This window comes from Brienomyrus brachyistius, chromosome 3, assembly GCF_023856365.1.
Source record: "Brienomyrus brachyistius isolate T26 chromosome 3, BBRACH_0.4, whole genome shotgun sequence".
NCBI lineage: Eukaryota > Metazoa > Chordata > Actinopteri > Osteoglossiformes > Mormyridae > Brienomyrus > Brienomyrus brachyistius.
The window spans coordinates 33,601,879-33,615,219 of record NC_064535.1 but is presented as its reverse complement, the minus strand read 5'-3'; the positions used below and the strand labels follow the sequence as shown (position 1 = coordinate 33,615,219).

The 13,341-nt window shown below is 46.7% G+C and overlaps 3 protein-coding genes across 13 annotated transcripts in view; 2 read left to right on the top strand and 1 right to left on the bottom strand.

Moving 5' to 3' along the window:
- Positions 1-13,341, top strand: part of LOC125739110 (sialoadhesin-like) — a 247,290-nt gene that overhangs the window by 70,775 nt on the left and 163,174 nt on the right. Inside the window, exons 3-4 of one of the 3 annotated variants that reach the window (XM_049008881.1) lie at positions 8,169-8,249; positions 8,335-8,910. In XM_049008881.1, coding sequence (XP_048864838.1) covers positions 8,169-8,249; positions 8,335-8,448 — 195 coding nt within the window. In that variant the 3' untranslated portion in view covers positions 8,449-8,910. Of the gene's footprint in view, positions 1-3,384; positions 3,624-8,168; positions 8,250-8,334; positions 8,911-13,341 lie in introns of those variants that run through there. The other 2 variants (XM_049008880.1, XM_049008882.1) reach the window with 2 other exon arrangements.
- Positions 1-13,341, bottom strand: part of LOC125739113 (transmembrane protein 53-like) — a 223,749-nt gene that overhangs the window by 63,432 nt on the left and 146,976 nt on the right. The window lies entirely within an intron of this gene.
- Positions 11,683-13,341, top strand: part of LOC125739109 (uncharacterized) — a 164,882-nt gene continuing 163,223 nt past the window's right edge. The window contains exon 1 of the mRNA XM_049008872.1: positions 11,683-11,990. Coding sequence (XP_048864829.1) covers positions 11,936-11,990 — 55 coding nt within the window. The 5' untranslated portion in view covers positions 11,683-11,935. The remainder of the gene's footprint in view (positions 11,991-13,341) is intronic.

Sequence of the window (13,341 nt, the reverse complement as noted above, 5' to 3'; positions counted from 1 at the left end):
TAGCTGTGGTTTGTACCACAGGAGCCCTTCTGCACTGCGCTGGGCACTGTGTCACCAAAGTGCTGAAATTTAGATCATAAAAGAGGAAGTGTTTTTGTAGAGCTAATTGGAAGAAAGGAAGATAATATGTTAATATTCACAGTGCTTAGAAGGCAAAGGGAGTGTTAAGTCTTATTCTCACTCAAGATACATAAGTACTATCTGCCATCTCCGAGCAAACTGTGAGTGATAAAGAGCTCAGAGCAGCAGAGATGGGAGCTGGAGACACTCTGACCTTCTGGGGCCTGGCTGTGCTCATCTTACCTGGTAAGAGCAACGACTATCCAGTATTTGTCAGAGTTTTTTGTTCAGAACCGAATCATTCTTCATGCTGCAGTTACTGCTTAGTTGGTATAATTCCAGCCTCATAAGGGCTGATATGAGGTGAGAGGGGATGTTTGCTGGAGAGGAATGTCCAGTGGGACCGTTTGGGGTCTAGCAGAGACATTTCTACCATTTTCTGTATTTCTGTGGTTTAGAAATGTTCCTCATATGAGATAAAGACACACAGTGCTTCTGAGTTATATTTAATCATTTAAGAAAAGCACACCAGTCACGGTAAGGCATGTCCTGCAGTGAAGTCACTGCTTCAAACCTGCTGTCATTTATCATCAGTTTGGCTCATTCCTCATCTTCTCATCTTCATCACGTTACTGCAGCATCTGCTGTGAGCATCGGTGTAAAATGGAGGAGATGGCTGACAGAGCACACGTCTGGCGAGTCGGACATTAATCGTCTCTTTGGATTATAAATTCCTGCATTTCTGCTGTTTAATATGGGCCTGGTAGCTTCCGGTGTCCTGCATGTTCATTGTCAGATTAGTTTGGTTTCCAAACTAGTTCAAAAAAGGAATTTTTGGTTGTGTTTTGATGTGTGGACCAAAGATTATGAGAGCATAAATGTAAATATATAAAAACCAAAAAACTTATATTTACATGGAAATAACTGCATTCAGTCATAAAGACAGACACTGCCTTTCTGAAAAGCACTTGCAGTTTAAGTATAATCAACATTTTAAGCACGATTCACAGTAAAGTATATTTCTGCTTCTTTTCTCTCAGTATGAAAATTCATTCTTTAAAAAAGGTGATCTGATTGTCCAGGGGCTCCTGCCTTTACAACCATTAAAACAGGCTGGGGGGGGGGGGCAGCGGATCCATTGGTGATTGTTTCAGATGTGAATTAAGATTATATAAGCAAACCTCCAGGGTTCCTCGGCCCGGTAGAATACTGACCACAGCCCGGGGGGTGAGAACCCCAACTCTAGGTCATGAATCCAGTCTGATTCTCTATGTTGGCATATCTGGCAAAGAAATGCTTTTCTCTCTGGTGGCCGGTCCCAATGTTCCCCATTTTAAAAACTGACACAGAGGTTATTTTTTATAATTACTGTTTTCCAGGGGTCATGAGTCGCGACTGGAATGTACGGTACCCAGAGAATCCAGTCTGTGCTGTGAGAGGATCTACTGTGGTCATTCCCTGTGGGTATGATTATCCAGAGGGTTACAAAGTGGATAAATTCATGTGGTGTCATAATCATAATGACTGTACAGACACATCACATGTCTGTCACAGTAATAATATAAATGTCAGTAGTCAGTACAGAGGCAGAGCAGAGTGTTTGGGGGACAAAGAGAATAACTGTACATTACGGATAAAGAACATTACAGACGCTGATGCTGGAGTGTCAGGTTTGTTACCAATGAGGAACGTGGAAAATGGACTGGTCCGGATGGAGTGACTCTAAAAGTTGATGGTAAGTCTTGTTGAAAATATTTCCAGCCAATGGTATCACCAAACATAACAATCTAGCCAATGGTAGACTAAGGGGGGGGGGGGAGCAGCCACCAGCCCCCTGGTGTCCCCATAATTGAAAAAACATATTAAAATACTAAAGTACCCTTTAGAGTGGCGACAACATGCTATTGGCTGCACTTCACAAGATTTAGTGCCACGTAGGGTGCCACTTTCATGTGAGATGATGTGCTCTATAAAGTAAGAGATTGTGATGAAGCATCTTTATGACTGCTCATCTTGTGGAGGAAATGTATTGTAATGCCCAATAAGGTGCCCTTTCAATGGTCTAAACAGCCCCAATGGGTACCCCTCCAATGGAATAGGGGGGCATTATGAAGTGCCCTTCTATTGGAGGAAAATGATTCCCTCTGAGGTGCCCTTCCAAGTAAGAAAACATGATGAAATGCTCTTGTAATGGGAGGAAGATTACCTCTGAAGGGTGCCTTGCCAGTGAAGGAAATGAGATACCGTTCCCCACTACAAGATGGTACTTGTGAGAAAAGCAGAGGAAATAATGTACACTCTTGGTATCCCTATGTGTAAGAACATATGATTTCTGAACATATGAGACATTGTGGATTTAACATGTGGTACAGAGAGTTGCTCTTTCAGCCAATCAGAATCCACCTGGTTTAAGGACAACCAGCCAATCAAAGAAAGGCAGTCCATACTTCACTGTAATCCTGTCTCTAAGCATCACTCTGGAAATGAGTCCAACGCTTTAAAAGGCAGTAAAGTCTCCAAAAATTGATTTTATTATTCAAGTTAAATAGCAGCACAACAGCATTTTTCTTAAAGCAGCAAACAACGTTGATATAACTTTTCAATATGTTTTGTGGGTTCTAGGTGGTGCACCGTCTGTAGATTATGCAGAGAGAACCCTGTGTGCAGTGAGAGGATCGACTGTGGTCATTCACTGTCAATTTAATCATCCAGAGTCATACAGAGTGGAGTCGAGGATGTGGAGCCATAATGCTGAGGACTGTGCTGGAAAATCATATGTCTGGCAGAGTCATAAAATAAACATTAGTACTGAGTACAGGGACAGAGCAGAGGTCTTGGGGAACACGGAGAACAACTGTACATTAATGATAAAGAACATTACAGACGCTGATGCCGGACTGTATAGATTCAGTTTCACAGCTGGTGGGTGTGAACTGTGCGCTCAGCCTGGAGTAGAACTGCGAGTCGGTGGTGAGTCTGTACTGTCCTGCACTTTCACCTTATTTTTGTATCACTAAGCATAACCAGATTGTTTGTATTCTATGCCTATTTTCATTTAAAAATCACTGAGTGAGATACTGCTGACGGGCTCATTAATGAACAGGAGAATACCAGCTCTGAGAAGAACATGCGTAGCAGCAAGCAGATTATAGCAGTGAGAAGCTAACTGGGATTCAGTGTATAACATGTGGCTCTGGACAATAATGCTGATTTACAGGTTTTGCCATATTGTTAGAGCCTGTGACAGAAATACCTCACACAGTAATGCAGAAAAACCCTATTTCTTCTTCTGGGTATGATTTCAGAATTAAAGGTGATGGTGACGTCATCTACAGGAAAAGGATTATTGATAGAAGGAGATTCTGTGAATCTGACATGTGGCTCAGAGAACTGCTCTCTCAGCCAATCAGAATTCACCTGGTTTAAGGACAACAAGCCAATCACAGACACACTGTCCACAATTCACTTCAACCCTGTCTCCTATAATCACTCTGGAAATTACTCCTGTGCATTGAAGGGATACATAGGGACTGTGTCCAGTACCCTGATACTTAATCTTCAGTGTGAGTATGTAGTCTGATCCTGGTAATCAACAGCACAGTCTGATTCTCAATATCTTGGTTCCAAAACCTTTTCCGAAAATGCTCAAAAATGCATAAAAATGCCGACAGAAACAGAATTAGGAGTAATAGTTACTTAGATTAAGGCAGAGGAATAAAATGTCCATGATTAAAATAAGTTGGCTTGATTAACCTTCCAATGGGCTCACCACCCATGGGACGGGCCATATGGGTCGGGTGCAATGTGATCTGGGCGCCGACCAAAGGCAGGGACCTTGGCGGTCCGATCCTCGGCTACAGAAGCTAGCTCTAGGGACATGGAATATCACCTCTGATAGGGAAGGAGCCTGAACTGGTGCGCGAGGTTGTGAAGTTCCGGCTAGATATAGTCGGGCTCACCTCGACGCACGGCTTGGGCTCAGGAACCAGTCTCCTTGAGGGGGGTTGGACCCTTTTCCACTCTGGAGTTGCCCACACAGTTGCCCGAGCGGGGGTGAGCATACTTATTGCCCCCAGGCTGGGTGCCTGTGCATTGGGGTTTACCGCAGTAGACGAGAGGGTAGCCTCCCTTCGCCTTCGGGTGGGGGGACGGGTTCTGACTGTTGTCTGCGCTTATGCGCCAAACGGCAGTTCAGAATACCCACCCTTTTTGGAGTCCTTGGAAGGGGTGTTGGAGAGCGCTCCTCCTGGGGACTCTCTTGTTCTGCTGGGGGACTTCAATGCTCACGTGGGTAACGACAGTTAGACCTGGAGGGGCGTGATTGGGAGGAACGGCCCCCTCGATCTGAACCCGAGCGGTGTTTTGTTGTTGGACTTCTGTGCTCGTCACGGATTGTCCATAATGAACACCATGTTCAGGCATAAGGCTGTCCATATGTGCACTTGGCACCAGGACACCCTAGGCCGCAGTTCGATGATCGACTTTGTAGTCGTGTCGTCGGACTTGTGGCCTCATGTCTTGGACACTCGGGTGAAGAGAGGGGCGGAGCTGTCAACTGATCACTACCTGGTGGTGGGTTGGCTCCGCTGGTGGGGGAGGAAGCCGGCCAGGACTGGCAGGCCCAAGCGTATAGTGAGGGTCTGCTGGGAACGTCTGGCAGAACCCCCTGTCAGAGAGAGTTTCGACTCCTACCTCCGGCAGAACTTCTCCCATATCCCGGGGGAGGCGGGGGACATTGAGTCCGAATGGGCCATGTTCCGTGCCTCCATTGTGGAGGCGGCTGACCGGAGCTGCGGCCATAAGGTGGTCGGTGCCTGTCGCGGCAGCAATATCCGAACCCGCTGGTGGACAGCGGTGGTAAGGGATGCCGTCAAGCTTAAGAAGGAGTCCTATCGGGCCTTTTTGGCCTGTGGGACTCCAGATGCAGCTGACAGCTACCGGCAGGCCAAGCGGGATGCGGCTTTGGCGGTTGCTGAGGCAAAAACTCGGGTGTGGGAGGAGTTTGGCGAGGCCATGGAGAACGACTTCCGGACGGCTTCGAGGAGATTCTGGTCCACCATCCGGCGGCTCCGGGCGGGAAAGCGGTGCAGCATCAACACTATTTATGGTGGGGATGGTGCGTTGCTGACCTCAACTCAGGACGTCTTGGGTCGGTGGAAGAAATACTTCGAAGACCTCCTCAATCCCACCGACACGCCTTCCGATATGGAAGCAGAGTGTGGGGACTTGGGGGTGGATTCGCCTATTACTGGGGCGGAGGTCACTGAGGTGGTCAAAAAGCTCCTCGGTGGCCGGGCCCCAGGGGAGGATGCGATTCGCCCGGAGTTCCTCAAGGCTCTGGATGCTGTGGGGCTGTCCTGGCTGACACGCATCTGCGGCATCGCGTGGACATCAGGGGCAGTGCCTCAGGACTGGCAGACCGGGGTGGTGGTCCCCCTCTTTAAGAAAGGGGACTGGAGGGTGTGCTCCAACTATAGGGGGATCACACTCCTCAGCCTCCCTGGTAAGGTCTATTCGGGGGTCCTGGAGAGGAGGGTCCGCCGGATTGTCGAGCCTCGGATTCAGGAGGAGCAGTGTGGTTTTCGCCCTAGCCGTGGAACAGTGGACCAGCTCTATACTCTCAGCAGGGTTTTGGAGGGTTCATGGGAGTTTGCCCAACCAGTCTACATGTGTTTTGTGGACTTGGAGAGGGCATTCGACCGTGTCCTTCGGGGAGTCCTGTGGGGAGTGCTCCGGGAGTATGGGGTTCCAGGCCCCCTTTTAAGGGTGGTTCGGTCCCTGTATGACCGGTGCCAGAGCCTGGTCCGCATGGGCGGCAATAAGTCGGACTTGTTTCCGGTGAGGGTTGGACTCCGTCAGGGCTGCCCTTTGTCACCAATTCTGTTCATAGCTTTAATGGACAGAATTTCTAGGTGCAGCCAGGGCGTTGAGGGTGTCCGGTTCGGTGACCTCAGGATTAGGTCTCTGCTTTTTGCGGATGATGTGGTTCTGTTGGCCTCATCGGACCGTGTCCTTCAGCTCTCACTGGGGCAGTTCGCAGCTGAGTGTGAAGCGGCTGAGATGAGAATCAGCACCTCCAAATCCGAGACCATGGTTCTCAGCCAGAAAAGGGTAGAATGCTCTCTCCGGGTTGGGGATGGGGTCCTCCCCCAAGTGGAGAAGTTTAAGTATCTCGGGATCTTGTTCACGAGTGAGGGAACGATGGAACGGGAGGTCGACAGGCGGATCGGTGCGGCGTCAGCAGTCATGCGGGCGCTGCATCGGTCTGTCATGGTGAAGAGAGAGCTGAGCCAAAAGGCGAAGCTCTCGATTTACCAGTCGATCTACGTTCCTACCCTCACCTATGGTCATGAGCTATGGGTAGTGACCAAAAGATCGAGATCGCGGGTGCAAGCGGCAGAAATGAGTCTCCTCCGCAGGGTGGCTGGGCTCTCCCTTAGAGATAGGGTGAGGAGTTCAGTCATTCGGGAGGGACTCAGAGTAGAGCCGCTGCTCCTCCGCATCGAGAGGAGCCAGATGAGGTGGCTCGGGCATCTGATTCGGATGCCTCCAGGACGCCTCCCTGGGGAAGTGTTCCGGGCATGTCCCACTGGGAGGAGACCCCGGGGAAGACACAGGACACGCTGGAGAGACTATGTCTCCCGGCTGGCCTGGGAACGCCTCGGGATCCCCCCAGAGGAGCTAGATGAAGTGGCCGGGGAGAGGGAAGTCTGGGCTTCCCTGCTGAGACTGCTGCCCCTGTGACCCGACCCCGGATAAGCGGAAGATAATGGATGGATGGATGGATGGATGGATGGATGGATGGATGGATGGCTTGATTAACATGCATGTTTTATTGATATAGCCCATATTTACCCTGGATTCCCTCACTGCAATGTGTTTGTGCCTTTTCAGCTGAAAGTAACCCGATGACAGTGATACTGGTGTGTTTGGGGACACTACTGCCTGTTTTAGCTGTAACAGTCTGCATAATGAGGTGAGTGTTTTATTATTCATTCACTGTAAAATAATATATGCTTTTTAAAACGCTGTGTATTTGTGATATTTGTTTATTGATTGATCTTACAATTTATTCCGAGACTCGGGTAACTGGCTACCCATCATCCTCTCTGCAGTCTTCATTCTCATTGACACAAACACACATATATCGCCAAAGATTAACCCTAAATGAACATAATCAAAGGCAGTGTGCCGAGCAGAAACCCAGGGTGATGCCCTCAGTGGCCCCCCAGTCCCCCAAGAGCCCCCATTCTCTCTCCAGTCCCCGCTGTTTTCCCTTCCTTTTATCCTCACAGCTGATCACCTCTAATTAGCTAGCCTAACTGGGCCCCAGTTAGCTGGTTAGCAGAGCTCCCTCAGTGTGACCCCTGTGTCTCCATAGTAACCCCTCATCCTAGTCTCTGACGCTAGTGGCTGTTGTAGCTGTAATAATTAGCATTATTGTATTGGCTGCTTTTTGCACATTACTGGTTGGGCCACATCTATTACACATTACCTTGTCAGTGTACCATGTTCCTGCTGAAGGTCTTCCTGATACTGTGTCTGTTAGGAGGAAGACTGGTGTACTGAGTGAGGAAGGTCACAGGGGAGACGGAGCTCAGGTAAAATGACTGTAATGTAAGGTGTTCAGTGTAACAGCAAGAAGACCACATTTACAGAAGAACCAAACTGCTGATCTATTAACAGTCAGCTCCTTTGGTCGGAGTACATGTAAGACTACAAGCCCATAAATCCGAATCACCATGTACAGACCTCAATTCCAAAAGAGTTTTCAGCAGTATATAAAATTTTAGTAAAAAGGAAACCTGTGATTTATACATCCTCTATTACTTGTAGTCAATGACTTGTAGTCAAATACTTGTAGTAGTCAGAGACCTGTACTCAGTGACCTGTAGTTACTGATCTGTCCTCGGTGACCTGTAGTTACTGATCTGTCCTCGGTGACCTGTCGTCGGGGTCCCAGTGTAGCACCGATGAATGAGGAATTAAACCTGAATTTCTCCAGTTAAATATCAAAAATGGGTAAAATACTTATTCTGGATAAAATCTTCCGTAACTTAATGCAAATACTAAGTAAAACCCTTTTATGTAACATTTTGACTCCACAGAGACGTCCTCCCGATTCTCACAGTGACACTTACGCAGCTCTAGATGTGAAGAATCAGTCACCTGACTATGATACTCTGATGGTGAGTCTCTTATATGGAGCGCAGGGAACTAAAGAGCGTTTTTAATACCGTGTGTCCACATAATGTCTTGTGGTTCTTCTCCCAGATGCTGAAGCCTGCAGCCAGTGACAGACACCCTGCAGTTTTGGAGTCAGCAGTTTATGGAAATATGATGTATAGTGAAAACGGACGATATCAGGGATCAATCCCAGTGGCCTAAAACCACCAACCAGGCATTTATGTAGAGTTATATGTATATGTGCACATTTTTCAGATGCTTAAAGGTTTCAGTTTGCTTAGAACTTCCCAGGATTCCAGTTTTTGATTGGTTTTGTTGCAGATCAGCAAATCTGCAGGAGTGCATTGTGTACAAGGCATTCTCTCAGCTGTCCCTGTTCACTGTGGTAGTGCGTACGTCTCTCCTCCACGGTGTTTGTGCCAGAGATGATTCCAAGTTCAGATTCTCCATCCTCCCCGTGCAGCTGGGCAGTGTGTCACCCCTCTGTTATCCTTCAGCAGAAGCAGGACAGGAATCCTATAGCACGGTGTTGGCTCCGACGCACTGGTCTGGCTCTGACACACTGGTCTGACGCAATTCCTGGACTCGTGGCACTGACCAAAGTCTCTCTTCCTCTCCTCACTCTGCTATTTGCCACTCGCTTGATGCTAACTGCTTATTTCTCTAATGTATTGAATGATGAACATGTTTAGGTTTGGTAATCAATCTGCTGCACTGTAACCCAAATAAAGCATCGCTCTGTAGCTGATGCAGGGGCCTTCAGGGAACTTCCACTGGGCATTAAAAACAAACTCCGTGTCAGCAGCTAATGGGCGACTTTGTGGCTGAGCAGGATAGACCTGGATGCCTGAGGTCAGTGTTGGGCCCTTGGTCTGACCCGGCCTCAGCTCTCACAAGATGTATGTCGCTTTGGATGAAAACATCTGATAAATAAATGATCTGATAAATAAGTGAGAGCTGCTTCCTGTCTCCTCACTCTACTTCCTCCACAGAAAATGCTGGCATTTCCAGACACGCTCCCTCAACCCAGCAGGGGGAGGTATGGAGACTCACCTGGCAAGCCTTCATCAGATGTCCATCTGGATTCTCCCCCTATAAAAAACTACAGCACTGTAATTATTCAGACATGAGTATAATCAATGTGAATGTGTCACATGCTTTAATGTTAAAATAAAGTTATTAGCGTGAGCCCTGTCTGCCCCTTGGCCTGCTTGAAGAGTCACAGTGCCGTTCTGTCGCCCCCTTGTGACCATCATCACTAACTACAACCCGTGTCTGACTCGTGTGACAAAAATCTAACCAGGATAGGAATTTTACAGAAACATGTCAGTTAATGAATTGCCATCTGAGGAATCGAAAACCGCTGGCATTCAGCGCTGTTCTCCTTCAGACATAGGTATTTCTCCAGATTCTGTAACTCATTTAAAATCTTTTAATAAGATTATGCACCACATTGGGTAAAATCAGTCAATTCTTTCTAATGGTGCATTAAGTTAGATCATTGGTGTATTTTTATAATGAAGCTTTGGGCAAAGAGACAAGCTTCAGTACTTCCTTCCTTGTAAATGACTCAACTTTTTGTCAGTTCTCCTTTTATACCAAAGCATGATATTGTCAGCTGTTCAAAATGCTTTTTAAAAAATTCCAGAATGTTCAGGTCAGGCCTGCATTGGTCAGCAGCCACACTACCTGCAGCTGAGCCTAGATAATCCACCTGAAGCTAAACAGGTTTGGCCAGTACTTGGAAGGGAGAAAGCTGGGTTGCTGCTGGTTGAGGTGTCGGAGTGGCTAAGAGGGAAGCCCATCGTGTGGTCACCGATCACCTCAGGAAGCATGGATGTCAAACATGCGCCAGTATTGAAAGCCAAATGGACAAGCAACTAAAAACTAAGCTAAAACTAAAAACTAAAACTAAAAAATAACTAAAACCAAATACAACAAAAGTATATGTGCAGTCTCCCTTATTTGACTCTCCCTGCTGGCCCCTGGAGGATAGGCTCCCCCTTTGAGTCTGGTCCCTCCCAACGTTTCATCCTTCTTGGGAGTTTTTCCTTGCCACTGTCGCCTTTGGCTTGCTCACTGGGGGCTTTGGGTGCGGATGCTGTAAAGCGCTTTGAGACGATGTAATGTTGTGATAATGTGCTATATAAAAATAAATTTGTTGTTCCTGTGAGGGGATGCATCTCTCTTTGTGAGAGTATTTAGCCTGTTAACCAGGAGCTGCTTCCTGTCCACTGAAACCACATCCTCCTCACAGAGAATTCTTCCATCTTCTTATAGCCTTTTATATGCCCTTAGCTGATACTGTTAGTGAAGCATTGTGCAGCTATGTTGCTACACTTGGCTGTTCACAGTGTCACACTCAATGGACATTAACAAAGCACAGGCCATGTTCACAGCTGAATGCAGGCTTCAATTAAATTTAAATTTATCTCACCTGTTATTCAGATTATACAAATGTACTTCTGGCCAAAAATACTTAAGCAAGTGGTCACTTCATGCATGTTGAATGCACAGTAACAGTGCTTTAATAGCATCATGTCTAATTTAACAGAAGGGTCCAACAAAATATTCAGTATTTTGGCAGGAAAAAATGTATGGAAACACATATACCACTAATAATCACAAACAATCTATCAGGCTATTACTAGTGTGGGTTGGTTTACCATAAAATACTCGTACTGTCATATCCTGCCTGCCACACTCCTCCTGCTCTTTCTCACTAACACGGCTTAACAAACCACACCTGGGGCCCTTTCAGTGTTACCTCCTGTTCCTGCCCTCTGCTTAGTCATTCACAGCTGCTTCCTGTTTGCTCCTTTGTTTTATAAGAACCCTGCTCCCCCCACCCCACTTTTTGAGGTGAAAAAAAAAAAATACTTTGTAAAGTAGCATCGCTAAATAGGGTGGATGCAGTGATGTTTGAACTCATCAGACTCTCAACCATTATAAACTACTGATAGCATATGTTTCCGGCAGGTAGGTGTCCATTAACATGCACATCCCCATACCCATACACACACACACACGCACATCCCTGTACCCATAAACTCACGCGCACTCATCCCTGTACCCATAAACTCACGTGCGTTCATCCCTGTGCCCATAAACTCACGCGCGCTCATCCCTGTGCCCATAAACTCACACACGCTCATCCCTGTACCCATAAACTCACGCACGCTCATCCCTATACCCATAAACTCACGCACGCTCATCCCTGTACCCATAAACTCACGCACGCTCATCCCTGTACCCAAAAACTCACGCACGCACATCCCTGTACCCATAAACTCATGCACGCTCATCCCTGTACCCATAAACTCACGCGCGCTCATCCCCGTTGCCATGCACATACTTGTGCTCATACCCGTGGAGTTTGGCTCATTCTACATGTTCTCATGTCCGTGATACGTTACTCCTAAGGCTGTCATCAGAATTAGCTGTGGTTTGTACCACAGGAGCCCTTCTGCACTGCGCTGGGCACTGCGTCACCAAAGTGCTGAAATTTAGATCATAAAAGAGGAAGTGTTTTTGCAGAGCTAATTGGAAGAAAGGAAGATAATGTGTTAATATTCACAGTGCTTAGAAGGCAAAGGGAGTGTTAAGTCTTACTCTCACTCAAGATACAAAAGTACTATCTGCCATCTCCGAGCAGACTGTGAGTGATAAAGAGCTCAGAGCAGCAGAGATGGGAGCTGGAGACTCTCTGACCTTCTGGGGCCTGGCTGTGCTCGTCTTACCTGGTAAGAGCAACGACTATCCAGTATTTGTCAGAGTTTTTTTTTCAGAACCGAATCCTTCTTCATGCTGCAGTTACTGTTTATTTTGTACAATTCTAGCCTCATATGGACTGATATGAGGTGAGAGGGGATGTTTGCTGGAGAGGAATGTCCAGTGGGACTGTTTGGGGTGCAGCAGAGGCATTTCTACCATTTTCTGTCTTTCTGTGGTTTAGAAATGTTCCTCATATGAGATAAAGACACACAGTGCATCTGAGTTATATTTAATCATTTAAGAAAAGCACACCAGTCACGGTAAGGCATGTCCTGCAGTGAGGTCACTGCTTCAAACCTGCTGCCATTAATCATCAGTTTGGCTCATTCCTCATCTTCTCATCTTCATCACGTTACTGCAGCATCTGCTGTGAGCAGGGGTGTAAAATGGAGGAGATGGCTGACAGAGCACACGTCTGGCGAGTCGGACATTAATTGTCTCTTTGGATTATAAATTCCTGCATTTCTGCTGTTTAATATGGGCCTGGTAGCTTCAGGTGTTCTGAATGTTCATTATTAGATTAGTTTGCCTTCCAAACTAGTTCAAAAAAGGAATTTTTGGTTGTGTTTTGATGTGTGGACCAAAGATTATGAGAGCATGAATATAAATATATAAAACCAAAAAACTTATATTTACATGGAAATAACTGCATTCAGTTGTAAAGACAGACACTGCCTTTCTGAAAAGCAGTTCCAGTTCAGATATAATCAACATTTTAAGCGCGATTCACAGTAAAGTATATTTCATTCTTTAAATAAGGTGATCTGATTATCTAGGGGCTCCTGCCTTTATAACCATTAAAACAGGCTGGGGGGGCAGCGGGTCCATTGGTGATTGTTTCAGATGTGAATTAAGAGTATATAAGCAAACCTCCAGCGTTCCTCGGCCGGCAGAATACTTACCACAGCCCGGGGGGTGAGAATCCCAACTCTAGGTCATGAATCCAGTCTGATTCTCTACGTTGGTGTATCTAGCAAAGAAATGCTTTTCTCTCTGGTGGCCGGTCCCAATGTTCCGCGATTCAAAAACTGACACAGAGGTTATTTTTTATAATTGCTGTCTTCCAGGGGTCATGAGTCGCGACTGGAATGTACGGTACCCAAAGAAGCCAGTCTGTGCTGCGAGAGGATCTACTGTGGTCATTCCCTGTGGGTATGATTATCAAGAGGGTAACAAAGTGGATAAATTCATGTGGTGTCATAATCAAAATTACTGTACAGACGCACCATATGTCTGTCACAGCAATAATATAAATGTCAGTAGTCAGTACAGTGGCAGAGCAGAGTGTTTGGGGGACAAAGAGAATAACTGTACATTACG